The 20,903-nt window shown below is 43.4% G+C and overlaps 1 protein-coding gene across 1 annotated transcript in view; it reads right to left on the bottom strand.

The window, feature by feature from the left end:
- Positions 1-718: 718 nt before the first annotated feature.
- The window catches only part of PROM1 (prominin 1), a gene marked incomplete at its 5' end in the record, with an annotated part of 91,246 nt that continues 71,061 nt past the window's right edge, over positions 719-20,903 (bottom strand). The window contains 13 exons of the mRNA XM_082653572.1: positions 719-1,095; positions 1,524-1,548; positions 2,247-2,365; positions 5,483-5,575; positions 8,285-8,353; positions 8,457-8,537; positions 9,175-9,228; positions 11,123-11,215; positions 12,221-12,292; positions 12,959-13,105; positions 14,640-14,724; positions 16,967-17,070; positions 18,647-18,770. Coding sequence (XP_082509698.1) covers positions 1,081-1,095; positions 1,524-1,548; positions 2,247-2,365; positions 5,483-5,575; positions 8,285-8,353; positions 8,457-8,537; positions 9,175-9,228; positions 11,123-11,215; positions 12,221-12,292; positions 12,959-13,105; positions 14,640-14,724; positions 16,967-17,070; positions 18,647-18,770 — 1,081 coding nt within the window. The 3' untranslated portion in view covers positions 719-1,080. The remainder of the gene's footprint in view (positions 1,096-1,523; positions 1,549-2,246; positions 2,366-5,482; positions 5,576-8,284; positions 8,354-8,456; positions 8,538-9,174; positions 9,229-11,122; positions 11,216-12,220; positions 12,293-12,958; positions 13,106-14,639; positions 14,725-16,966; positions 17,071-18,646; positions 18,771-20,903) is intronic.

Below are 20,903 nucleotides of genomic sequence, written 5' to 3'. Positions count from 1 at the left end.
TAAGAGGGGAATGAGTCACTATTTTGTGTATGTCTACTAACATTTTTTTATTTTCTGCCATTTCTGATTTTGGTAATTTACCTTAATTTCTGTGTGTACAGTGTCACTTTCTTTCGTGTCCACTTCTCTATCTCTTTGGCTATTTGCTATTGCTGTTGGGTGACTGTGTGTGTGTGGGGGGGAATAATCTCCCGCCGGCCGCCCACCCTGCCACCAAATTTATGTTCACCTAGAACCTGTGAATGTTTGAAAATAGGTTGTTTGCAGATATGATGAAATGAAGGTGAGCTCATTCTTGCTTACGATGGGCCCTGACCCAGTGACTGGTCTCCTTAGGAGATAAGGGGAATTGGGACACACACACACAAAGGGAAGCTCCATGTGAAGACAGAGGCAGAGACTGGAGTGATAAATCTACAAGCCAAGGAAGGCCAAGGATTGGCAGCAATCATCGGAATCTCAGTGAAAGGCCCGGAACAGACTCTCCCTCAGGCTCTCTGAGAGGAACCAACTCTGCTGACATGTTGATTTCAGACTTCCGGCCTCCATAAAAGTTCGAGAACACATTGCTTTAAGCCACTCAGTTTGTGTGATGTGTTACAGCCGCTCTAAGAAAATACTACAGAGACTTCATTGACATCTGTAGTTTAGATCTATTTTTCAATAAGAGGATTAGAGTCATAATTCTGAAATCATTCTTTTATTGTTCACACACAGATTTGCTATTTTCTGGACTTTGTCTAACTAGGAGTCGAAGTTCCCATTGGACGAAATGTGTCCAAATTCCTGTCTTGCTCCAAAGGCTAAACTGGGAATTCATGAATGTTTTACATATTTAAATTTTCATAGACGGCTCAGATGATTAAAGCAAAACTTCTAAAAAAATAGGCATGTGCGCTTTCCACTCTTAGGCCGGTCAGTGCATACTCCGTGTGACCCCGCTGAACTCTGTAAGCTCCTGAACAGAACGTTTCTTTCCCAATATTTGGAGATGCTGCAGGTCATGAACTCATGCAGTTGGAGCTGTTTAAAAACTTTGTTCAATTTGTCTGGGTGCCTCAATGTCTACGAGAACCAATATTAGCATTTTCCATACTGTAACAAAAATAAATGCACCAAAAACACCATGTTATTTCTAAGATGAAGCATTTACATCATGGATTACAAAGACAATGTAATGGTCGTAAAAAAAAAAAGTATATAACAATTTGTTAAATCTATAAAGAAGGTAAAAAAGTATATTTACATTTTCTTCCCTTTAAAAAACCAAAGATCCAAACAAACATTTTATATAGTAATAAATTTAACATAGACGATTTTCATTCGTTCAACAAGGATGTCTTTGGTATTCTCCATGTGCCAGCTCTCATTTTAAGAGGCATCAGCATTTATTTTTATCCGGGCGTATTTGTTGTTGTTATGTAATTTAATGTTATTATTTTAGTTTTAAAAGTTTGTCATCTAATAATAAAGCCCTCCCCAGTCCCACCTTATAAATATGGCTTAAAAAAGAAAAGGCTTACTTTTTTCATGGGTATAGTTTCAACACTATAAAACACAAAAAAGGAGATAAAATGATTTTTCAATTACAATTACAGCTCAACAGCTGCATCCCCCACCTTTTTACTCTAATACAGATGCTGAAAAAGCAAATTCAGGAGAAACACATATTAAGAAGGAGGTAAATGAAGTCAGAATGAACACATTTTGAATACAAGTTCACCAAGCACAGAGTGAAGGGTGGACCACGGAGCCAAAATGAAAACTAGTAAAAACAGTTATAAAGTAAAGTGCCAAGTCCCTGAGACAGAGGAACTGCAAACAAGAAATAAGAAGGCTGATTAAGGAAGCTGAGACGATTAAGCAAGGGGAAAAAAAGTTAAAATAAGCATAAGAAAACCAGTATAAAAATTTCATCTGAATAGAGATGACCTATTACACTAATATGTATAAAATGGATAACTAATAAGAACCTGCTGTATAAAAAAACAAATTAAAAAAAAAGAATGTCATATAGTTGTAATCATAAAATAAATTGGGATTGACATATATACACTAATATGTTTAAAATGGATAACTAATAAGAGCCTGCTGTATAAAAATATAAATTAAAAAAAAAAGAATGTCATATAGTTGTAATCATAAAAAAAAAAAATCAAGTTTAATCGCATCAGAGCCGCTCTTTAGCAAGTGCTCAGAAGGTAGCGCCACTTAGAAAATGATTCCCCAGCCTCTTGTCTACTTACTCATCGTCATATACATCTTCAGAATCCATTCGACGGTAGTACTTAGCCAGCTTTACAGCAAAAATGATAGCCGGAAGTAAAAATGCGGTAGCTTTTCCTATACCAAACCAAAACAAATTCTGCGGGGAAAAAGGAAAATCATGAGGATTAGATGCTTGAAGATGGGAAATGGAAAACAACACTGGCTTGGGGAAAATAACTTTATTTTGCAGTTTTTTTAATGGATTCTAATTTTGTGAACTTAAGATGAGCTGGCCACTGTGTGAAGTGCTACCTATTATTATAATTCATTCCATCTTTCTGAAAACCTTGAATAGATCCTATTGTCATATTTATTTTATAAATGAGGAACAGAGGCAGCAAGTGCTGAAGCAAGGTTTAGCATCTAAGGCACCCCCAAACAACAGCTAACCATCCCACTCGATGGCCCCCGGCTTTGAGGCCAGCCATAAGAGCATGGACAGCCTGCAGGCCTGAGCTCAGATCCTTCTCTGAGTTGTTTTGATGTGAGGGTTGTTCATTCAACTTCCTGGCTTTGCTCTGCCTCTGAACAGTGGGATTGGCAGCATCCTCATCCCATAACACTATTGTGTGAAGAAAACAGATGCAATGCTTCGTACGTAACGATGCCCCCAACAAACGTTCCATGATGAATTTAACCAATCTTTAAGGATGGTCATGGGCTGAATTCAATCCTGTTCTGCCTAAAAAACAATGTTAAAGTATTTTTTAAAAGGCAGCTGCCTATATTCCTAAGTCAGATGTCACACAGAAACCTGGCTTTACGTCTTTTCTCTAAAAGTCTCAAGTCGGAACTCAATGCTGAGCCCTCGTTCCCACAAGGCAACATCAGCTGCAGCTGAGTGATGGTTCTTCCTTCAGGAGGGGTATCTGTCCTCAGTCTGTTGCAGGCCATACCACTGGCTCTTACAGGGGTGATACCCAACATTATTTAACCTGACCCACCAATCAGAACAGAGATGGCTGTGCACAACCAGTATGGCTCTGTGGGTACCAGACACTAGCCAGCGTCTGGTCTTGGCCTGTTTTGTAAATCTACAAGCTTCCAGATTCTTGTAGAGGCTCAAGTCTGTGGCCCCTGCCTTAGGATAACCCTGTAACACTAGAGCAGCCCTCCCCAGCCCACTGGGAGGTGAAAGGCAGCTCGGACATAAAAACAACCGCCCAGACCCTCATGTCTCCGCCACTGCGCTTCTGCTCTGTTCCTGGTTGAGTTTAGCGTTGGACAGAGAGGCATCACTTGGCCCAGAATTTTCAGTAAATTTGTTCTCCTTTCCCACATATTCTTTTATTGGTAGATTTCTACACTTTCAACCTTGTTTTGAGAGGCTTAGAGCTTTATGACAACCATTCCTTTCCTTCTGGGTACAATCAAGGTATAAAAGAAACATGTTTGCCAGCCAGGAGTCTATTTTCCTGGCTGAGCCAAAGGCCAGAACTCTTCCTTACTCTTTAAACCACCTGCTACAAAGCTCTAGCCTACAGTCTTCCTGAGCATCCTTCAGGCCTCCCCTCCAGTGGTCCCCGATGGTTTTGGAGAGGCACCTGCTAGTTGGGTGATCTGACTGGCTGCGGCAGGCAGTGGAAACTGGGCACAAGGAGAGCAGTTCAGAATGAACCAGCCTAACTAACCTAGGGCTCCCCTAATGAGGGCTTTACTCAAAGCCCTCAGCAGGGGCTCCAAGAAGCAGACAAAAGAGTACAAAGTCAGGAGGGGAGGGAAGCAGCCAGGAGACCAAGGCGGGGGATCTGCATGGCTGGGAAAGTGTGAGGATCATTTCCATCCAGGTACAAAAGTCCCTCCCAGAGAGACAAGTGATAATGGAACGGAGAGATGGACCAATAGAGCACTCTGAATGTACTGTGACAGGCAGCTATCTGATCATCCTTACGGCCTGTGCCAGAGGACACTCCAGATGACAGGGTCACAGCAGTGAACACACAGCTCATGCTCACGGAGTTCAGAGTCCAGTGTGTGTTGCGGGGGACAGGTCTTACCAAAGAGCCACACCAATGTACAATACAAACAGCAAAAACATCTCTACAGGAAAAGCAGAAAGTTCCATGGGAGTGTACAAAAGGGAGCCAAATGTAGTTGGGAAGATCAGAAAAACCTTCCCGGAAAAAAAGATATGTTTGAGCTGGGACCCGAAAACAGAATAACAGCTAATAACAGCGAACATTTATGGAGTGTGTTAATGTACCAGGAAAGGTGTTAAGGGCTTTCCATGTAGTCTCTCTCTGAACCATCAAAACAACCCTTTTAAGGTGAAGAAGCTCAGAAAAGACAAATAATTGTTCCATGTCACAGAGTTCAGAAAATGTAGAAGTGGAATTAGAATTCAGAGTCTGTGTTCTCAACCATTATATTATAAGACCTAGAGGAGTCAGCTAGGTGGGATATGGGTGTAGAGGGGAAGAATGAGAGAGAAACAGAGGGAGAAGGAGCTTGTGTCTAATTTCTAGGCAGCGGAACTGGCGTATGCAAAGGCCCTGGGGTGGGGAAATCTAGATTTTTTTTAAACATCTTTATTGGAATATATAAAGAGATGAAAGAAAACACTGAAGCACAGAGAGAAAAGTGATCAAATAGTACAAAATGTGCCAATGGGCAGGTACCCAATCATGCAGGGACTAGAGCATGACATTAAGGATCCTGATCCTTCCCGTGATATTAGCAGTGAGCCACTGAGGTGCTTTAAGTGAAGGGAATGAGAGGATTGACTCATAGAGAGAGGCAGTGTATGTCGAGGAGTGAACAGAGCTGAGGAATAACCTTGGTTAACTGGAACTTACCAGCCCAATGGTAACATCTTAAAGGGCTGTTAACTCAAAAATTAAACTAAGTCTGCTATAGCTTTAGGGTTACATATATAGCTGCACTAAGAGTCCTTTGGAATACTGGCACTCTGCACACCAGTGATGTTCCTTTCTAATTATTTCAGACAAACAGTTTTCTTCATGAGGGTCTCTTGACTTCTGTAAATAAAATTCAAGTAAGGAGTGAAGATACGCAGCGAGGACTTTGACTTTTCTCGCTTATTAGTGTTAGAGCACATTCATCTACATTTTAGATCTTAGGTCTTGGATTCTACAACTGTAACAGACCCAAGCAGAAACCTAGTTTATATTACAGTGTGAACTACCATCTGAAAAAAAAAATCAAAGATAATGAGTTTACTGTGTTTTCTTCTTTTGAAAGATGAAATTCTTACCAGGGGGTCAATAATGTAGCTGCACAGAAAGACATCAATAGCCGAATCTAGAGCGGTGGCCACTGGTTTGCAGGCTGCCATTTGCTCAGTGATCTACGGGGGTAAGAAAAACAGGCAAACTTAGATGGAGCCACACCCACAAAATTCCACAAGAATAAAACTAAACACCCTATTCAATTCTGGCCTGTTCACAGAAAGAATCCTTAGGCCCTCTGGATATGGAGCTGATGGCTGATTGCTGTGGATGAGTTCTACGACAAAAAAGGTATGCACTTGAAAGGAAGATGCCGATTCTCTCTGAGCCTTGGTTTTTAGCTCCCTGGTTTGTTATTTGGAAAAGTAAGACCCATCTTGCTGGACTCTGCAGAGACTTAAAGAGTATATGTGGTCAGCACAGTGCCTCAGTCTGAGTTTCTTACCCGCCGCCTTTGTAGTCTGACAAAGGATGTGGGAAGAAAGTGGAAAGTTAGGTAATGAATAAGTCTACATTTTAGAACAGGGGTTGGCAGACTTATTCTATAAAGGGCCAGAGAGTAAATATTTTAGACTTTGCAGGCTCGGCTGAGATGTATCTGTCGCAACTGCTCCACTCTGCCATGGTGGGGCGAAAACAGCCACAGACAATATATGAACAAATGGGTGTGGCTGTGTGCCAATAAAACTTTATTTACAAAAATGGCAGGACCTGCTGACCTCCGTTTTAGAAGACAGAAAGCAAAGTACTCATTGCTGAGGTAAGACTAAACAAGTTTAATGAATCACAGACAGATGCTCCAATCCCATTAGCTTAAGAAAACTACGTTCATTCGTTCAAAAAACTCTGGAGTAAGTACAAGAAGCTAGATGCGAGTTCCTGGGGTGGGGAGTGTGTCTGATTTCTTTTCCTTTATTGGTTGGCTCACCTCCCCCTTTTCTTCCATCTCTACCTTACAAAGCAGCCCATATTAATAACATTATGTTTCTCCAAGCTCAAACAACCGTATACACTCTCTTTATAGGCTTTTCACTGTTGGTTTTATAAAAAGTGGGGTAAGGGTACACATGGGTCAATGCAACAGGATAGAAAGCCCAGAAATAAACCCACGCACTAATGGTCAATTCATCTATGACAAAGGAGACAAGAATATACAATGGAGAAAAGACAGTCTCTTCAATTAGTGGTGCTGGGAAAACTGGACAGCTACATGTAAAAGAATAAAATTAGAACATTCTCTAAGACCATATACAAAAATAAACTCGAAAGGGATTAAAGACCTAAATGTAAGACTAGATACTATAAAACTCCTAGAGGAAACCATAGGCAGAACACTCTTTGACATAAATTGCAGCAATAGTTTTTGGATCCCTCTCCTTAGAGTAATGGAAACAAAAGCAATAATAAACCAATGAGACCTAATTAAACTTAAAAGTTTTTGCACAGCAAAGGAAACCATAAATAAAACAAAAAGACAACCTACGGAATGGGAGAAAATATTTGCAAATGATGTGACCAACAAGAGCTTAATTTCCAAAATATACAAACAGCTTATACAGCTCAATAACAAAAAAAACCAAACAACCCAATCCAAAAAGACAGAAGACCTAAATAGACATTTCTCCAAAGAAGACACACAGATGGCCAACAGGCACATGAAAAGATGCTCAACATCGCTCATTATTAGAGAAATGCAAATCAAAACTACAGTGTGGTATTACTTCACACGAGTCAGAATGATCACCATCAGAAAGTCTACATATAGGGCTTCCCTGGTGGCACAGTCATTGAGAGTCCACCTGCCAATTCAGGGGACACGGGTTCGTGCCCCGGTCCAGGAAGATCCCATGTGCCGCGGAGCGGCTGGGTCCGTGAGCCATGGCCGCTGAGCCTGCGTGTCCAGAGCCTGTGCTCCGCAACGGGAGAGGCCACAACAGTGAGAGGCCGGCATATCACAAAAAAAAAAAAAAAAAGTCTACATATAATAAATGCTGGGGAGGGTGTGGAGAAAAGGTACTATAATTCTCCATCGGTTGCGTGCGCCACTGGAAACTTCACTCTGCTCCTCCACTTCTCTCTACTGATTTATTCATGGAGACTTAACTTTATGGACTGAATTTTGTCCCCCAAAGGTTCCAATGTTAAAGTTCTAACCTCCCGTACCTCAGAATGTGACTGTATATGGAGATAGGGTCTTCAAAGAGGGAATTCAGGTAAAATTAGGTCACTAAGATGACTCTAATCCAATAGGACTGGTGTCTTTATAAAAGAAATCTGGACACAGACACAGAAGGAAGACGACGTGGGGACACAAGGGGAAGACGGCCACCGACAAGTCAAGGAAAGAGACCTCAGAAGAAACCAACCTGCCGACACTTTGACCTTGGACTTCCAGCCTCTAGAACTGTGAGAAAATAAGCTCCTGTTGTTTAAGCCCCCTAGTCGACCAATACACCAATGACATAGCAGGTTCAGTGCTGCCCAGGGCGTGTACAAACCACGGCTGCAAATGGACTCTAACGTAAGGAGCTCACGGTTTGCCAGGGGAGACACAGTCGAGGAGACCAGAATCCCTACAGCAATGAGCAAAGGGAGCCGGGGGAGAATGCAAGGGGCATGCTGTCCGCGGTGGGCAGGCCTGGGAAGCTGCCCAGCATGGACACACTTGTGCTGAGTCTTATGGTGCCTCCACTTGTGGCTCCTAGGTCCTTTTACTTACCTTCTGTCTAATTTCTGTGAATTTAATTTGATTTCCTCCTGATTTTATTCTAGAAAATGACTCTCCCAAGACACAGCCCCCTTATGTTCATCAACGATAAACCACTTACAGAGATTTTGACCCACTGCAGATAATGTTCAAAGTAGCTGATTATCGTATTCCCATACTTCTTACTTTCCTGGAAAGACATCAAAGAGTAATAAAGCCATTAAAATGACTCTACCATCCTCTGTGATCATGCAGTTATGGTCACACACCCACTTATTGGCATAACCACTTACTTCAGCAATAATTGTGGAGATTCGGTTTGTGATGAAGTCCTGAGCAGAATCCAAAAAGCGAATGATACTGGCCACTTTCACCTGGAAAACACAGCAACGGTCGACACGGTATCAAGTGATAAAAGAATTTCATCAGACAGTTTGCATATTGATGCGAGTACTGTTAACTCAGCCCCACACCCCCATGACTTGCTAGTTAAGACTCTACTAGCTGTTCATGGTTGGTGACACCTTCCCTGGCTTGGCTTCCCGGGAGACATTTCTCCAAAGAAGACATACAGATGGCCAACACCGTCCCCACCCCATGACGATGAGCTTGGCTCTGTGACTTGCTTTGGCCAATGGCGCACAGATGGTGGGTGGCACTGTACTGGTTTTCTAGTGAGAGTGAAAGTTTGTGTGTGGAAGGCACTGAGATTTGGAAGCTGTTTGTCAAGCAGAATTATCTCTGTAAAAGTGACCGATGTACCACCTACACTTGCATCCTACACATCCCAAAACAGCTTTCTCCTGTGTACGTAACATGCCAGGATGCGGTCTTCATTTACAGAAGTCCTTGTAGAAAGGAGAGGGTGGGAAAACCCAATTTGGTGTTTAAAATGGGTGGATAACTGAGACTTGATTTTACTTAAAGTACCTGCAAAACCCAACATCTCTGAAAGTCTGTGTGTGCTTTTGTAACAAGACCCCAAGACAGAGAAAGAAAACAAATCCTTACCCCCAATCCACTGCTTTTCTGTTGAAGCTCCTTCAATTTTTGGTGCACAGCACTCTGGTGAATAAACACAGATCATATTTCCGGACCTGTAACGTGAAGCTGCAAGATCACATGCTTTGTATCCCCCCAACCCATAAGTCACTCGTCAAATCCGACTTTACTCTGTAATAGTTTCATTCGAGAAAAAACAACAGACACGAGGCACAATAAGTACCTCACGTATTTGGGTATAAGAAAAGCTGAAGAAGAAAATTGGGATACATATTCTAGAGCTTCAATGGGCAGCACACCATGTGTAAGGTAGCCACAAAGCTCTTCTGCATCAGGTTTGCTCAAAGTGGCAGGCATTGTTTACAGTAAAACCTGTTCAACAAGAGTGGCTTAATTTGCATGGTTTAGATGAGGAATTGGCAAACTTTATCGGTTAAGGACCAGATAGTAAATACTGTAGACTTTGTCCTAATCTCTCAACTTTGCCCTTGTAGCCAAAAGCAGCCACAGATCATCTGTCAACTAGGTGGGCCTGGCTGTGTTCCAGTCAAACTTTATTTGTAAAAACAGGCAGCAGAGGAATTCCCTGGTGGTCCAGTGGTTAGGACTCTGAGCTTCCACTACTGGGGACCCAGGTTCGATCCCTGATCAGGGAACTAAGATCCCGCATGTCGCACGGCGTGGCCAAAAAAAAAAAAAAAAAAAAGTAAGTAAATAAATAAATACAGGCAGCAGGCCGGAGGGGGCCCATGGGCTGCAGTTTTCAGGGCCACAGTTTGCTAACCTCTGGTTTAGATTGTAGGTCACATCCACAGAACAAGTTGCCTAATTGTAGGTTGCCCCAACTCTGAAAAGGCCGAGGAGTCCTGTGTCTACTTGAAGGAAAGCATTTAAGGAACATGTCCATACCAGCTTAAAATGTTAACATATTTGTGCTAGGCATAAAGTATAGCAGAGAGAGAACTGTGGGGAGTGCAGCACACCATGTAAGAAAATTGTAGAGGAGGATTTTGTGAATACTCCACTGAATTAGAAAGGCAGGAGGAAAAATGAAGAGAGAGATGGTAAACACTAGTTCTAGAAGATTCTGAAGGTGGAGTCAAATGGACGAATAAGCTTCTTCAAACCTCAGCAGGCTGACTGTAACCTGGTTCCCACGCAGTCTTCCCCTTGACGACTGCAAACGTGACCCTCCCACATGCAAGCATAGTAATAATGGCTCCTTTTTGCAGAGTCCCTCTGGGAGGTCAGATCCTTCATGTCCAAGAGCCAGCTAACAGTGAGGCAAGGACGCTTCCCACCATTTTTAGATGAGAAAACCAAAAGCCACAAGACTTCGGAGAGGCAGAAGCAAGATTTGAAATCAGGTCGACCTGACTCCAGAGCCCATGTTCTTTCTCTGTTACAAACTGCCTTTCTGGCATTGAGGAAAGAAGCCAGAAGGCCGAGAGGAAAGAAAAGACAGGAAGAGTGAGAAAGCTGGACAGAAGAGAGGGGCAAAGGACATCGGAACAGGGAGTAGAGCTAAATGAACGTGGAAAGAAAGGGCATCACCTGGCCTCACATATTTCATGGCAGGGTGTGAAGACAGAGAGTTTGATAATAATAAACTAAGTTAGAGTGAGTCCAGCACTTCAGCTGCTGCATGGCTTAGGGGAGCCTGTTTAAGGCCATGGAAACGAGAGAAAAACAGAGGAGGCAACCACATTTTTAAAATAACGCCTTTTTCCACACTCAAATGGAAAAAGGCAACAAAGAGGCAGAAAATCTGTGGTGAAAATTGAAAATGTGTCCTCTTCAAAGCCCAGCTACTATCATTTATTTAAAACATAGCTCAGTTTCTTAGCCTGAGGTCAACCAACTTTGACCTACGCGTGACATATCAATATATCATCAGGCTAGGTGAAACAGAGTTTGCCCAGGTCACAGCGAAATATCAAAGGTTGTTGATTGTTACCATTAGTTTTTGCAAAGGAATGATTTCGTCACGATGAATATTTCTTAAGATTCCTGCATTATTTTTCAGGGTCTGTTTCAAATTTCCTGGGGGCTACAAAGAGAATAAAGTAAATAAATATTAGTACCTGTTTCCAGACTCTGGAGCGCTCTCTCTAATCAGGACAGAAGTATGCAGCCCTTCTTATATGATGACGAACTTGGAGGGACGGTGCCAAGACACCCTCCTTCAAACCATGAACTCTCAGCAATAACCCGCCCGCATCGGTTCTTTCTGAGTGCCTGAGGCTGCCTTCTCTCTCTCTCTCTCTCACTTCACCATAATAAAGCCACTGTAAAGCCGCTTTACAGTAGCTATAGCTCCATTTTACAGATGAGAAAACCAAGGCTCAATCAACTGAGAAATTTTATTTAACCCACACTTAAATCGTTTTTAGTATAGTAACGTCTAACAAGCGTTACTACTGCCTCCATTTAACAGATGAGGAAACTGAGGCACATAGGGGTGAAATATTGTTTCTAAGTTCCCACAGTTAGGAAGAGGCTGACTCAGGATTTAAATCCTGGTCTTCCCCCAGAGTCCAGGTCTGCCGCTTTGTGAAAGGGACCAGTTACAGCCATTAGTCACCAACCAGCAGAGAAGCTGGTAATGGGGAAGCTTATGGGGCTTGGATGGTGTCTTTGCCCTCCCTTATCCGCTCATTATTGGCGATGCAAAGCACCAAACGGGATGTCCCTCCCATGTCCTCAGTTACCATTCCCTACATTGCAAGAAAATGTGCGCACAGGTGTTTGGCAGTGTAGGGGTGGATGGAGTGAAAGCAGGTCCGGTGCTCAAGCAGTGAGGGCAGCAGCACCACGAGCAGAGGCTGGGAAGAGCCTGCACCCTGAAGCTGCCCTGGGAACCTTCACAGGCTCACGGACTGTGGCGCCATGTGGCAATGGCTGCTGATGAGAACTTTTAACATGCACAGAGCGGCGTGTTTAAACAAGGGTTACTTGTGGTACAAGGAACCTCTTCCCATAGCTTCTCTAAGGACGGTACTGACATTTCACATCTATGACAATGACAGCCTTGAGCCGGACCGTTTGAACTCACCAAATGGTTGGCTTTTACTTCTAGATCATTTGCAAATGATAAAAGATTCACTTTTGTGGGATTTTTCCCAGTCTACAAAAGAGGTATAAAAAGCTGTGTTATGGATATGGGATTTTTGAACCTTAACAGCATTTTAATAAGCAACAGAGTGAACATGAGTCCACAACCATAAACTAAGGCTAGACACGCTAAGGCTAGACACATCTGCATTCTTGTTTATACACACAGTATTATTTGTATTCAACCATAAAGAGAAATAAAATACTGATACATGCTGTAATGTACATGAATCTCAAAAAACTTGGGCTACATGAAACGGACCAGTTAAGGTTATCAGACACAAAAGGTCACATACTGTATGATTCCATTCATATGAAATATCCAACATAGGTAAATTCACAGAAACTGAACAGAGTGATGGTTGCCAGGGGCTGGGAGTGGGAAATGGGGAGCAATTGCTTAATGGGATCGGGGCTTTCTTTTGGGGTGATGAAGGTGCTTTGGAACTAGATAGAGATGATAGTTATGTAACATTGTGATTATACTAAATTCTAGTGAAGTGCTCACTTGGTAAAAGAGTTAATTTCATGTTGAGTGACTCTCATCTCAATAAAAAAACAAAAATAAAAACAAAAAACTAACAAACAAAAAATATCATATATCTATATATATACACACACACACACACGATGCCCCAACTTTTCCCCAAAAGATCAAGTGCGAACATATGGGTCATACCGCAGCCATGAAGGCACCATAGTCTATTTTGTCTATTCCTGAAGAACTGAAATCCATAAGGTTTCTTCTTCCTGCCTCATCCAGCAGAACTATATTGTCAATTCTTATATTCATATTTTCAAAATTATTATTTATGTTTCCGGTATGCTGCATAATAAAAAGGAAAGATATAAATAAATCCACTCTTCTCCAAAAACATCACCTACTTAATGCTTTAAAAGAGCAATAAAATTACACTGGCCAAAACAAATACACATGTACCTGACTGGCGTTTCTTCCCGGTTCTCTTCTCTCCCCTCCCATTCCTTCCCCGCCTCCCTGCCCTATGCCAAGCACTATGTGAGGAGGTGGAATGCCAAACAAAATCATATTGCATCTCTACCCTCAAAGATCTCAAAGGGAAGAGGCAGTGTCGTGATAAAGGCACATGAAATGCATTGGGACACCAGGGGCAGAGCCTTTCAAGGCAGGAGGCTGGGAAGGGCAACAGAGAGGAGGTGACTTCTGAGCAAGTCTTGACAAACAGAGATGCTGAAAGGGGCTGGGCAGGCTGCTTTCCAGGGGAAGGAGGCAGCATGCACTGGACTTGGGTAATAGAGAGACTTGAGATCAACGGGAACGTGGTTCATGACTTGGGGCCTCTCCCACCCTACTCATCGTGGTGCACCAAGAAAATGGCACATGGCATAATGAGCAAATGAGTAGAGGACATCGATTAGGGCTTGCTTGCAACGTTATATTTTATTTATAAATACATGCAAGCTATATTTACGGAAGAGAATCCGAAATTTGTATACAGCTTTCAAATAAACCTCTTCACATCTGAAAATCATCAGGCTGTTGTGGCCTCATGGCAACCCTGGAAGCCTTCTGTGATGCCTCAGTGGGTAAGCCATGGGGTTTGGGGGACAACTTCTCCCCTTGATTTTCCTCAGTAATTGCTTCTATATCGGAAGCCCAGAAGAAGCAAGGTTCCTTAGATTCTCTCCTGCACAGCTGAGAAGGCCAGAAGGCCTCCAGGTATGAGGGAGTGGACACAGCCTAGGCTAAGGGTGCCCTAGGCCTGGGCTGCTGAAGCCCCCTTGCCCCTTCCTCCAGCCAGTGTGCTCTACAGGGATCTCTCCTTGGAGTCTGAACACTCAAGGCTTGGGTGCTGGTCTGGGCAAAGGAGGAGGAGAGGTCATTCATTCCCTCTGTCCCTTCCATCCTTGTTGCCACTCTGTCTCTTGCTAAAGGCCTATCTGGGAGCCCTGGGGCCACAGCCATCATTCATAAGGAGTGAGGACTCTGTGGGCCACGGTTCTTGTCCCCACTCAGGGATGTGACAGAAAAGGATGGCTGGTCTGGGAGAGTCAGTATCCCTGGGAAACAAGTGGGGTTTGTGCCTCCAGGAACAGGGACACTCAAAGGATAAACTCTTTCCCTGTGAAGTGTCTGCAGGGACGCCCCTGGAGAGGATCTTCCATCATCTGCTAAAGAAACTCATGCCTCAAGAAAGTCAACTGGTCGGGGGTGATGCAAATGTTTTGGAATTAGGTAGAGGTGAGAGTTGCATAGCCTTGCAAATGTACTAAAGTCACTTTAAAATGGTTAATTTTTATCTTATGTGACTTTCATAAAAAAAAAGACAACTGAATTTAGTAAAGAAATGTTAATTTTCTGATTGGTTCTAATTACTCACCTCTTTAATGCTGAGATGTTCACTGATATTGTAGGTGTTCTCTAGCTTAAGTGTGGCATAAATGCCTTTATTTTCTTTGCAATCACTGAGGGAATAAACAGAGAAATCAGGATCCAGAAAGGCAGTTGTGGCTACCTCTGTCCACTGCTAAGGTTGGAGAGAAAGGCGAACTGTTCGTCTTTGTTTAATCTGTGACCACAGACGTGGCATCTGGGTGTGGACACAGAAGGCCACCACCAGTGGCTGCACGAACCCCCGGGTGCCCGCCGTTCCTCACTTCGTTCCCTGTTTTACTAAATGTCCCATGTTTGCAACAGATACACTAGGACTGGTGAATACTACATCCTTCTATCTGTGTCCTTTGTGTTCTTTCCAGTGCTGTAATGACAAGTTTACAAATTGGGAAGAAATAAACTCTAATCTAAAAAAACAACAGATGTCAGAAAGAGGTAAGTTACAAAGCACTATCATTAAAAGATTTCATAAAAGATTAAAACTCTATCAAGCCCCTGCCATATTTCCAGGGTTGAGCTTCACCTACTAAACCTAAGGTTGGACTAAGGGTAGGATGGAGATAGGGAGGGAGCAACAAACATCCAAACGGTCGGTCCACTTCGGCTATAAACCTAACTTGGCCTCACTTCTCCGTGCTTCTTTAAAATGTGACAAACGCTTCCTCGGAGGAGCTAAGCAGGGTGGCCTTATCTGATGCATATCCTTGCTACCCAGATGGCCACCTCCTGGGGTGCCTCTTCCTTGTGCAGTAGCCAAGGCCCTCCAGTCCCAAGGGATGCCTGGGAGAAGCAACTTTCCCACATCCCCAAGAGGTGGGATACTCCTCTCCAGGGAGCCCCAAGTGGGTTGGCATTGGAACAGAGAGTCTGATACACTAACCAACAGAGGTAAGACCAGAGAGTTCCACGGGAGCCAGAATCACAAAGAGCCGGCAGACCAGGCCAAGGAGCTCGGCCTCCTCTGAGCCTAGGGATGGATTAACTGTGCACAGAAACTCCAATGAATTGAAAATGTCTACCGAGAACATGCTGTTGAGAAGGCTCCTGTGACCCTCTGGGCAAAGCAGAAGACCACAGTTGATGACCATTGCCTGCCATGGAGACGAGGTGTGAGTGATTGACACCTGTGCCGCTTGTTTGCTGTCTCATTCGCTAGAAGTGATGGGGAGCTGGTGATACTCAGATTACTATTGTCATCATCCCTATTGAAGCGACAGGAAGTGGAACTGCCCAAGATCACAAAGGCCCCGGTGGTAGAGCCAGGACTGGAGCCCAGGCAGCCTGACTGTACAGCCTGGATCTCCAGTTGCATTGCAATTAGCATGTCTGAGATTTGGACCTGACGAAAGAAATGTTCACATATTGAGGTCTCGGGAAGTCATTCTGGCTTCTACATGATTTAACTCAAATTTTATGCTAACTAAAACAAGCTGTTTGTGGCCTGTCAAACACACACTGTACATCGGCTTTAATTATGAAAGAAAAGGGTGCATTGACCAGAAGTAAAGAATGTCCATGTTAAAAATAAAGATTAAATATCTCCCTCCCTGGGACATCTATGTTGGTACTCCTTTGATGATAAGACTCCCTTCCCAGGTGCCAAGGCCACAGTGATTCATTGTGTATATCCTGATCTGTTTTTTTTTTTTTTGAAACCTTTAATGAATGTATCCCTGACTTGTTTAATGTTCTTTGTTCTGACAAGATATAAAACTATTCTGAAAGCCATGGTTCTCTGGAACAATTCCTCAGAGCTATCTGTGAGGCTGTCTCTGGGGCTATAGTCACCAGTTTGGCTCAAATAAAACTCTTTTCTATTCCTATTACAGACTGTTTATTGATTTTTTTCTTTTTCTTTTTTTTTTGCCACACCATGGCTTTCGGGATATTAGTTCCCTGACCAGGGATTAAACCTGGGCCCTGGCAGTGAAAGCGCCGAGTTGTAACCACTGAACCTCCAGGGAATTCCCATGTTTACTGACTATTTCCATCAACAGACCCATCCAATGAATTCTTGTTATATGGCATTTACTTGGGGCAGGGTGATTCTTAAACAAGAATGCATTTTAGGTCACTGTTACCAGTGAATTCTCGTAATTAAGACAGGGCGGCTTGGGACAGTACCATCCTAAGGCCTAGAAGGCTTTCAGGGAAAGGATTATCTTTTTGGTCTTACTGCTAAGACCAGAGAACAGCTTACTTCTAAAACTGGAAAGTTGACCGTTAAAATTAAAGACATGTTGAAAGCAAAATTCTCATTGTAAAAACACAACATTCTAAGTAGCAAAAAATGCATGATGCAATTACTTATACCTGTAAACTTGTTCAAAAGTGAGACGGATATCTGGTTTGTTAAATACCATGCCAGAGAGATAGTATTTCCAATCGGCATTTAGTAAATATGGCGTGTCCAAAACCTAGAACAAATTAAAAAACTTTTTTTTAAAGACAGTTTTATACTAACTTACATGCATATAATAAAATGAATATTCTGTTCAATATACGGCATCTGGGGGATTTTTATACCATGATTTTCCTCATTGACTTTCAACTTAAAACTAGAAAATAATAGCGTGATTGGAATAAAGATATCGACCACTGGATAGCATTAGTAGGAATTATTGGGACTACTTTTGGGGGGGAACATTTCATTTTAGTAAAATAAACACATTAGAAATGGGAGAAAAATAGATAATTTGATTCAGAATATCTAATAGAAAGCCATGAAGCAGTAGACCCAGATCTTCACTACTTCCCTCTAGACAAAAGGAATTAAATGGGGCACAATCTTTGACTTCATATTATGTATATTTAAGGTGGGCTAATTGGTACATGACTGTATATACACTTACGGAGTGTAAATGGTTTCAAAATATCCTCTATTTTTTAAGAATTCCTTTTTCACAATTTAACACAGTACAAAAGATGATGACACATCTGGTTTGATGTGTTATTATTATTTTTTATCAAGAGGCCAAATGGAGATAATTTGACAAATTATCCCGATTTAATTTTCTTCAACCAACTGAGTAATTAAAATACCACCACCACAACTGGTTTATTTTAGCAAGCATTCACCTGATTTTATAACAGATTTGAGGTGAAAAAATATATACAATAAAATAGGAAAACAAATATATTTTTAAAATCAGAATCTAGAGAAAAACACTGGAAAGCCAAAGTTAGAAGACAGACATGTAGATCAAAACTTCCTCATTAACTAATGAAGCTAAACTTGCACCTGGTGCCCTAGAGTGTGAAGTAGTTGGTCTTAGATGGAGAAAGTGAATTGCATTCAATTCCCAACTACCTCGTCAGATTTCCACCAGGGACAACCCTCAGCTATGAGGTGTGTCATTTATCAGTCTCTTTCACTTCAAATTTACGACCCTCAAACCATCTGTGTGGGCAACTGTCATCTGGGAAGTTATGTGAAAGGTCAGAAACCTCTTGAGGTATAGAAGGAACCCAGGAACTTATCCTCTGATGTTCTGCATTTGGGAACTACTGCTGAGGAGAATTGTATTCTCCCCAAATATTACAATCAACATTGACGAGCAAGGCTTAATTCCTGGTACTGATTTCACTTACGTTAAAAAAAAAAAAAAATACAGTTGACCCTTCAACAACATGGGTTTAAACTGCGAGGGTCCACTTATAAGAGGATTTTTTTCAGTAGTAAATACTACAGTACTGCACGGTCCAAGGTTGGTTGAATCCAAGAAAGGAGATATGGAGGAACCATGCATACGGAAGGCTGAATATAAATTGTATGCAGATTTTGAGTGCGTGGAGGGTCAGCGCTCCTAACTCCCTGTGGTTCAAGGGTCAACTGTACTGCCATATTTTTTTGCTCTGACAAATAGATGGAATCTCAACCTACTGAATATAAACCACCTGCTCATCGTTTTGCTCTCGAAGAAACCCACGAGAAAGGGGAAAATAAAAGTTTTGGCTCAAGCTCTTCATAATGGGCACAAAAACCATGTTTACCTGGAATAACATTTTGTTTTGGTAAGGTTCACAGACCAGTTTTTCCACATTTCCACCAACAACAAAAGTCAGAACCACGATGGTCATCAATAGCCAACAAAAGAAGAAACTGAATCCAACCCCGCTGGAAAAAAAATAGAAATAAAGTGAATAATTCTACAAGGAATTATTCAATATTACCTACTAGTACTTACTCATTCTACCTATTCAACGTATAAAATGACCTGGAGTCTTCAGCTTTCTGCAGGTTAAACGGGTCGGCCTACCGAGGGGTGCAGACAGGAAGTACCAGGCGCTTGTTTAGGGAACACGTAGGACTGAGTCCCTCGCCTGCTTGCAAGCCCAGCACGGTGGTTCAGACATGGGCTCTGGAGTCATTTGAGTGAACCAAGGCTTTCCAGTGAGGGAGGAGGTTGTAAGGCAGTGTCAATGAAAAAATGTTGCCTGACATCAGTAAACAAAGGATGTTGCAGCCATCAATCCATCACATTCTATCTGCCCCATCAGTGAGCACTGAGGGAACTCAGGATAAAAACAGGATGCCCACCATCAAGTCATCAGCTGCTGCAGCCCCCTTCCAACAGGGGCACCTTGAGAGACTCAAGATGAAGCGCAGGATGCTGGCCCCAGATAGCTGAGGTGCAGGGCAAAGGAATGATTTCAGTGAGCCCAGACTCTTGCATCTTCCATACATAGAAAAGTGCTAAATTCCTTGACTTGGGATGTCTGGTTTTCTTTAATGAACAGTCACCTTCTGATGTTCCTACCACCTGGTCCTTGTTGCAGAAACTCTTCTGTATCCGGGCTCCTCCCTTACCTCTATGGAGCAGTCCCTCAGAGAGATCTGAGAGGCTGCATCCTGGGTTTAAGTCCTCAGTTTTGTCTGCCGAATAAAACACAATTCTCAGCTTTCAGGTTGTGCATTTTTTTCAGCTGACAGTAGGAAATGTACTCTTGGGAGTCTGAAAGGGGCTGACGTGGCTCTGCATCCAGAGAGATGGCAGAGAACGAGCAGTGAACGGCAGCTCGAGAGGCAGGTAGGGGCGAGCTGGGTGGGGCATGGGGGATGCAGGGAGGGAAAGCTATTGAAGACCTTTAAGCACCGGAGGAACACACCCCCATTTCTCTCTGAAGAAAAGCCCTCTTGGCAGAGTGTGAAGGGTGGAGGGACAGGTGCCCATGTGGAGGAGGATGCCACCAAGGAGGCTGCTTCTCGCCCTGGATGGTGGCCTGATGCAGCTGGCGGTGGTGGAGGGGAGCCAGCGGGTGAAAGAGGTGTGACCTGGGAGGCAGATGCAGCAGGACGTCCTGAAGACGTGCGCTGGAGGTGAAGGAAAGGGAGGGAAAGGGGCACCAGGGCTTGTCAGCAGCAGGGACAGGGAGGGCAGAGAAGATTGGCTTCTGGTCACGTTGCCTGGGAGACATCTCAGAGGACATGCTGTGGAGGAGTCCGCCAGGTGTTTGGAGCACAGATGCCTGGGTTACAGACCTACTTTAGTGAGTCAGTGGCTTAGAAATGATGACTGATCCCTGGGGCTGGGGTTGGACGGAGAAGCAGCCTAGGACTGGGCCTGGGGGACCTCACCATTTGGAGAACAGGTGGTGGAGAGAGAGACAGCAAACGAGACCAAGATGAAGGGTCAGGGAGGTGGGAAGGAGACCGTGAGGGTGTGAGGTCACTGATGGGGTATGAAGGAGTGTTTGCAGAAGGAGTGGCAGCTGTTCCAGTCACTGCTGTGAGGACACGGTCAAGAAGGACTCGAAGAAGTCCACTGTACTGGAGACACAGAAGTCACTGCTGACCTGAAAGTGGCCGGCAACGAAGCCACAGTGGTGTAGGCTGGGCAGGAGGTGGGAAAGCAGCAGACGGGCAGCAGGCACAGATCTTTATTTTGAGACGTCTGTGCAGAGAGTGGAGTTAGATGGAAGAAGGGGTATTGGTAGGGGTTTTCTGTTTCGGTTTTTAAGGAGGGGAGAGAACAGAACATGTTTAAGTGTTGAGAAGAAAGTCTAGGAGAGGAGAAGAAATGAAGACGCAGGAGAAAGAAGGGAGGCTTTGTTCCATCCTCGGGATGGTGGGTGGGGATGGGCTGAGAGCACAGCGGGGATGCTGGGGAGCGGGGGAGCCTAGATGGGAGAGACCCTTCTGCCTCTGGCTTCCCATGCCTGTGAGCACAGGTGCCTTCAGAGGTTTGGGGGTGGCAAGTTTATGATGGCTTCTATTTTCTCCGTGAAGAGAAAGGTAAGCCCATCAGCG

Source organism: Grampus griseus (assembly GCF_964374135.1).
Source record: "Grampus griseus genome assembly, chromosome: 4".
NCBI lineage: Eukaryota > Metazoa > Chordata > Mammalia > Artiodactyla > Delphinidae > Grampus > Grampus griseus.
Note: the sequence above shows the minus strand (reverse complement) of the source record. Positions and strands in the feature narration are given on the sequence as shown.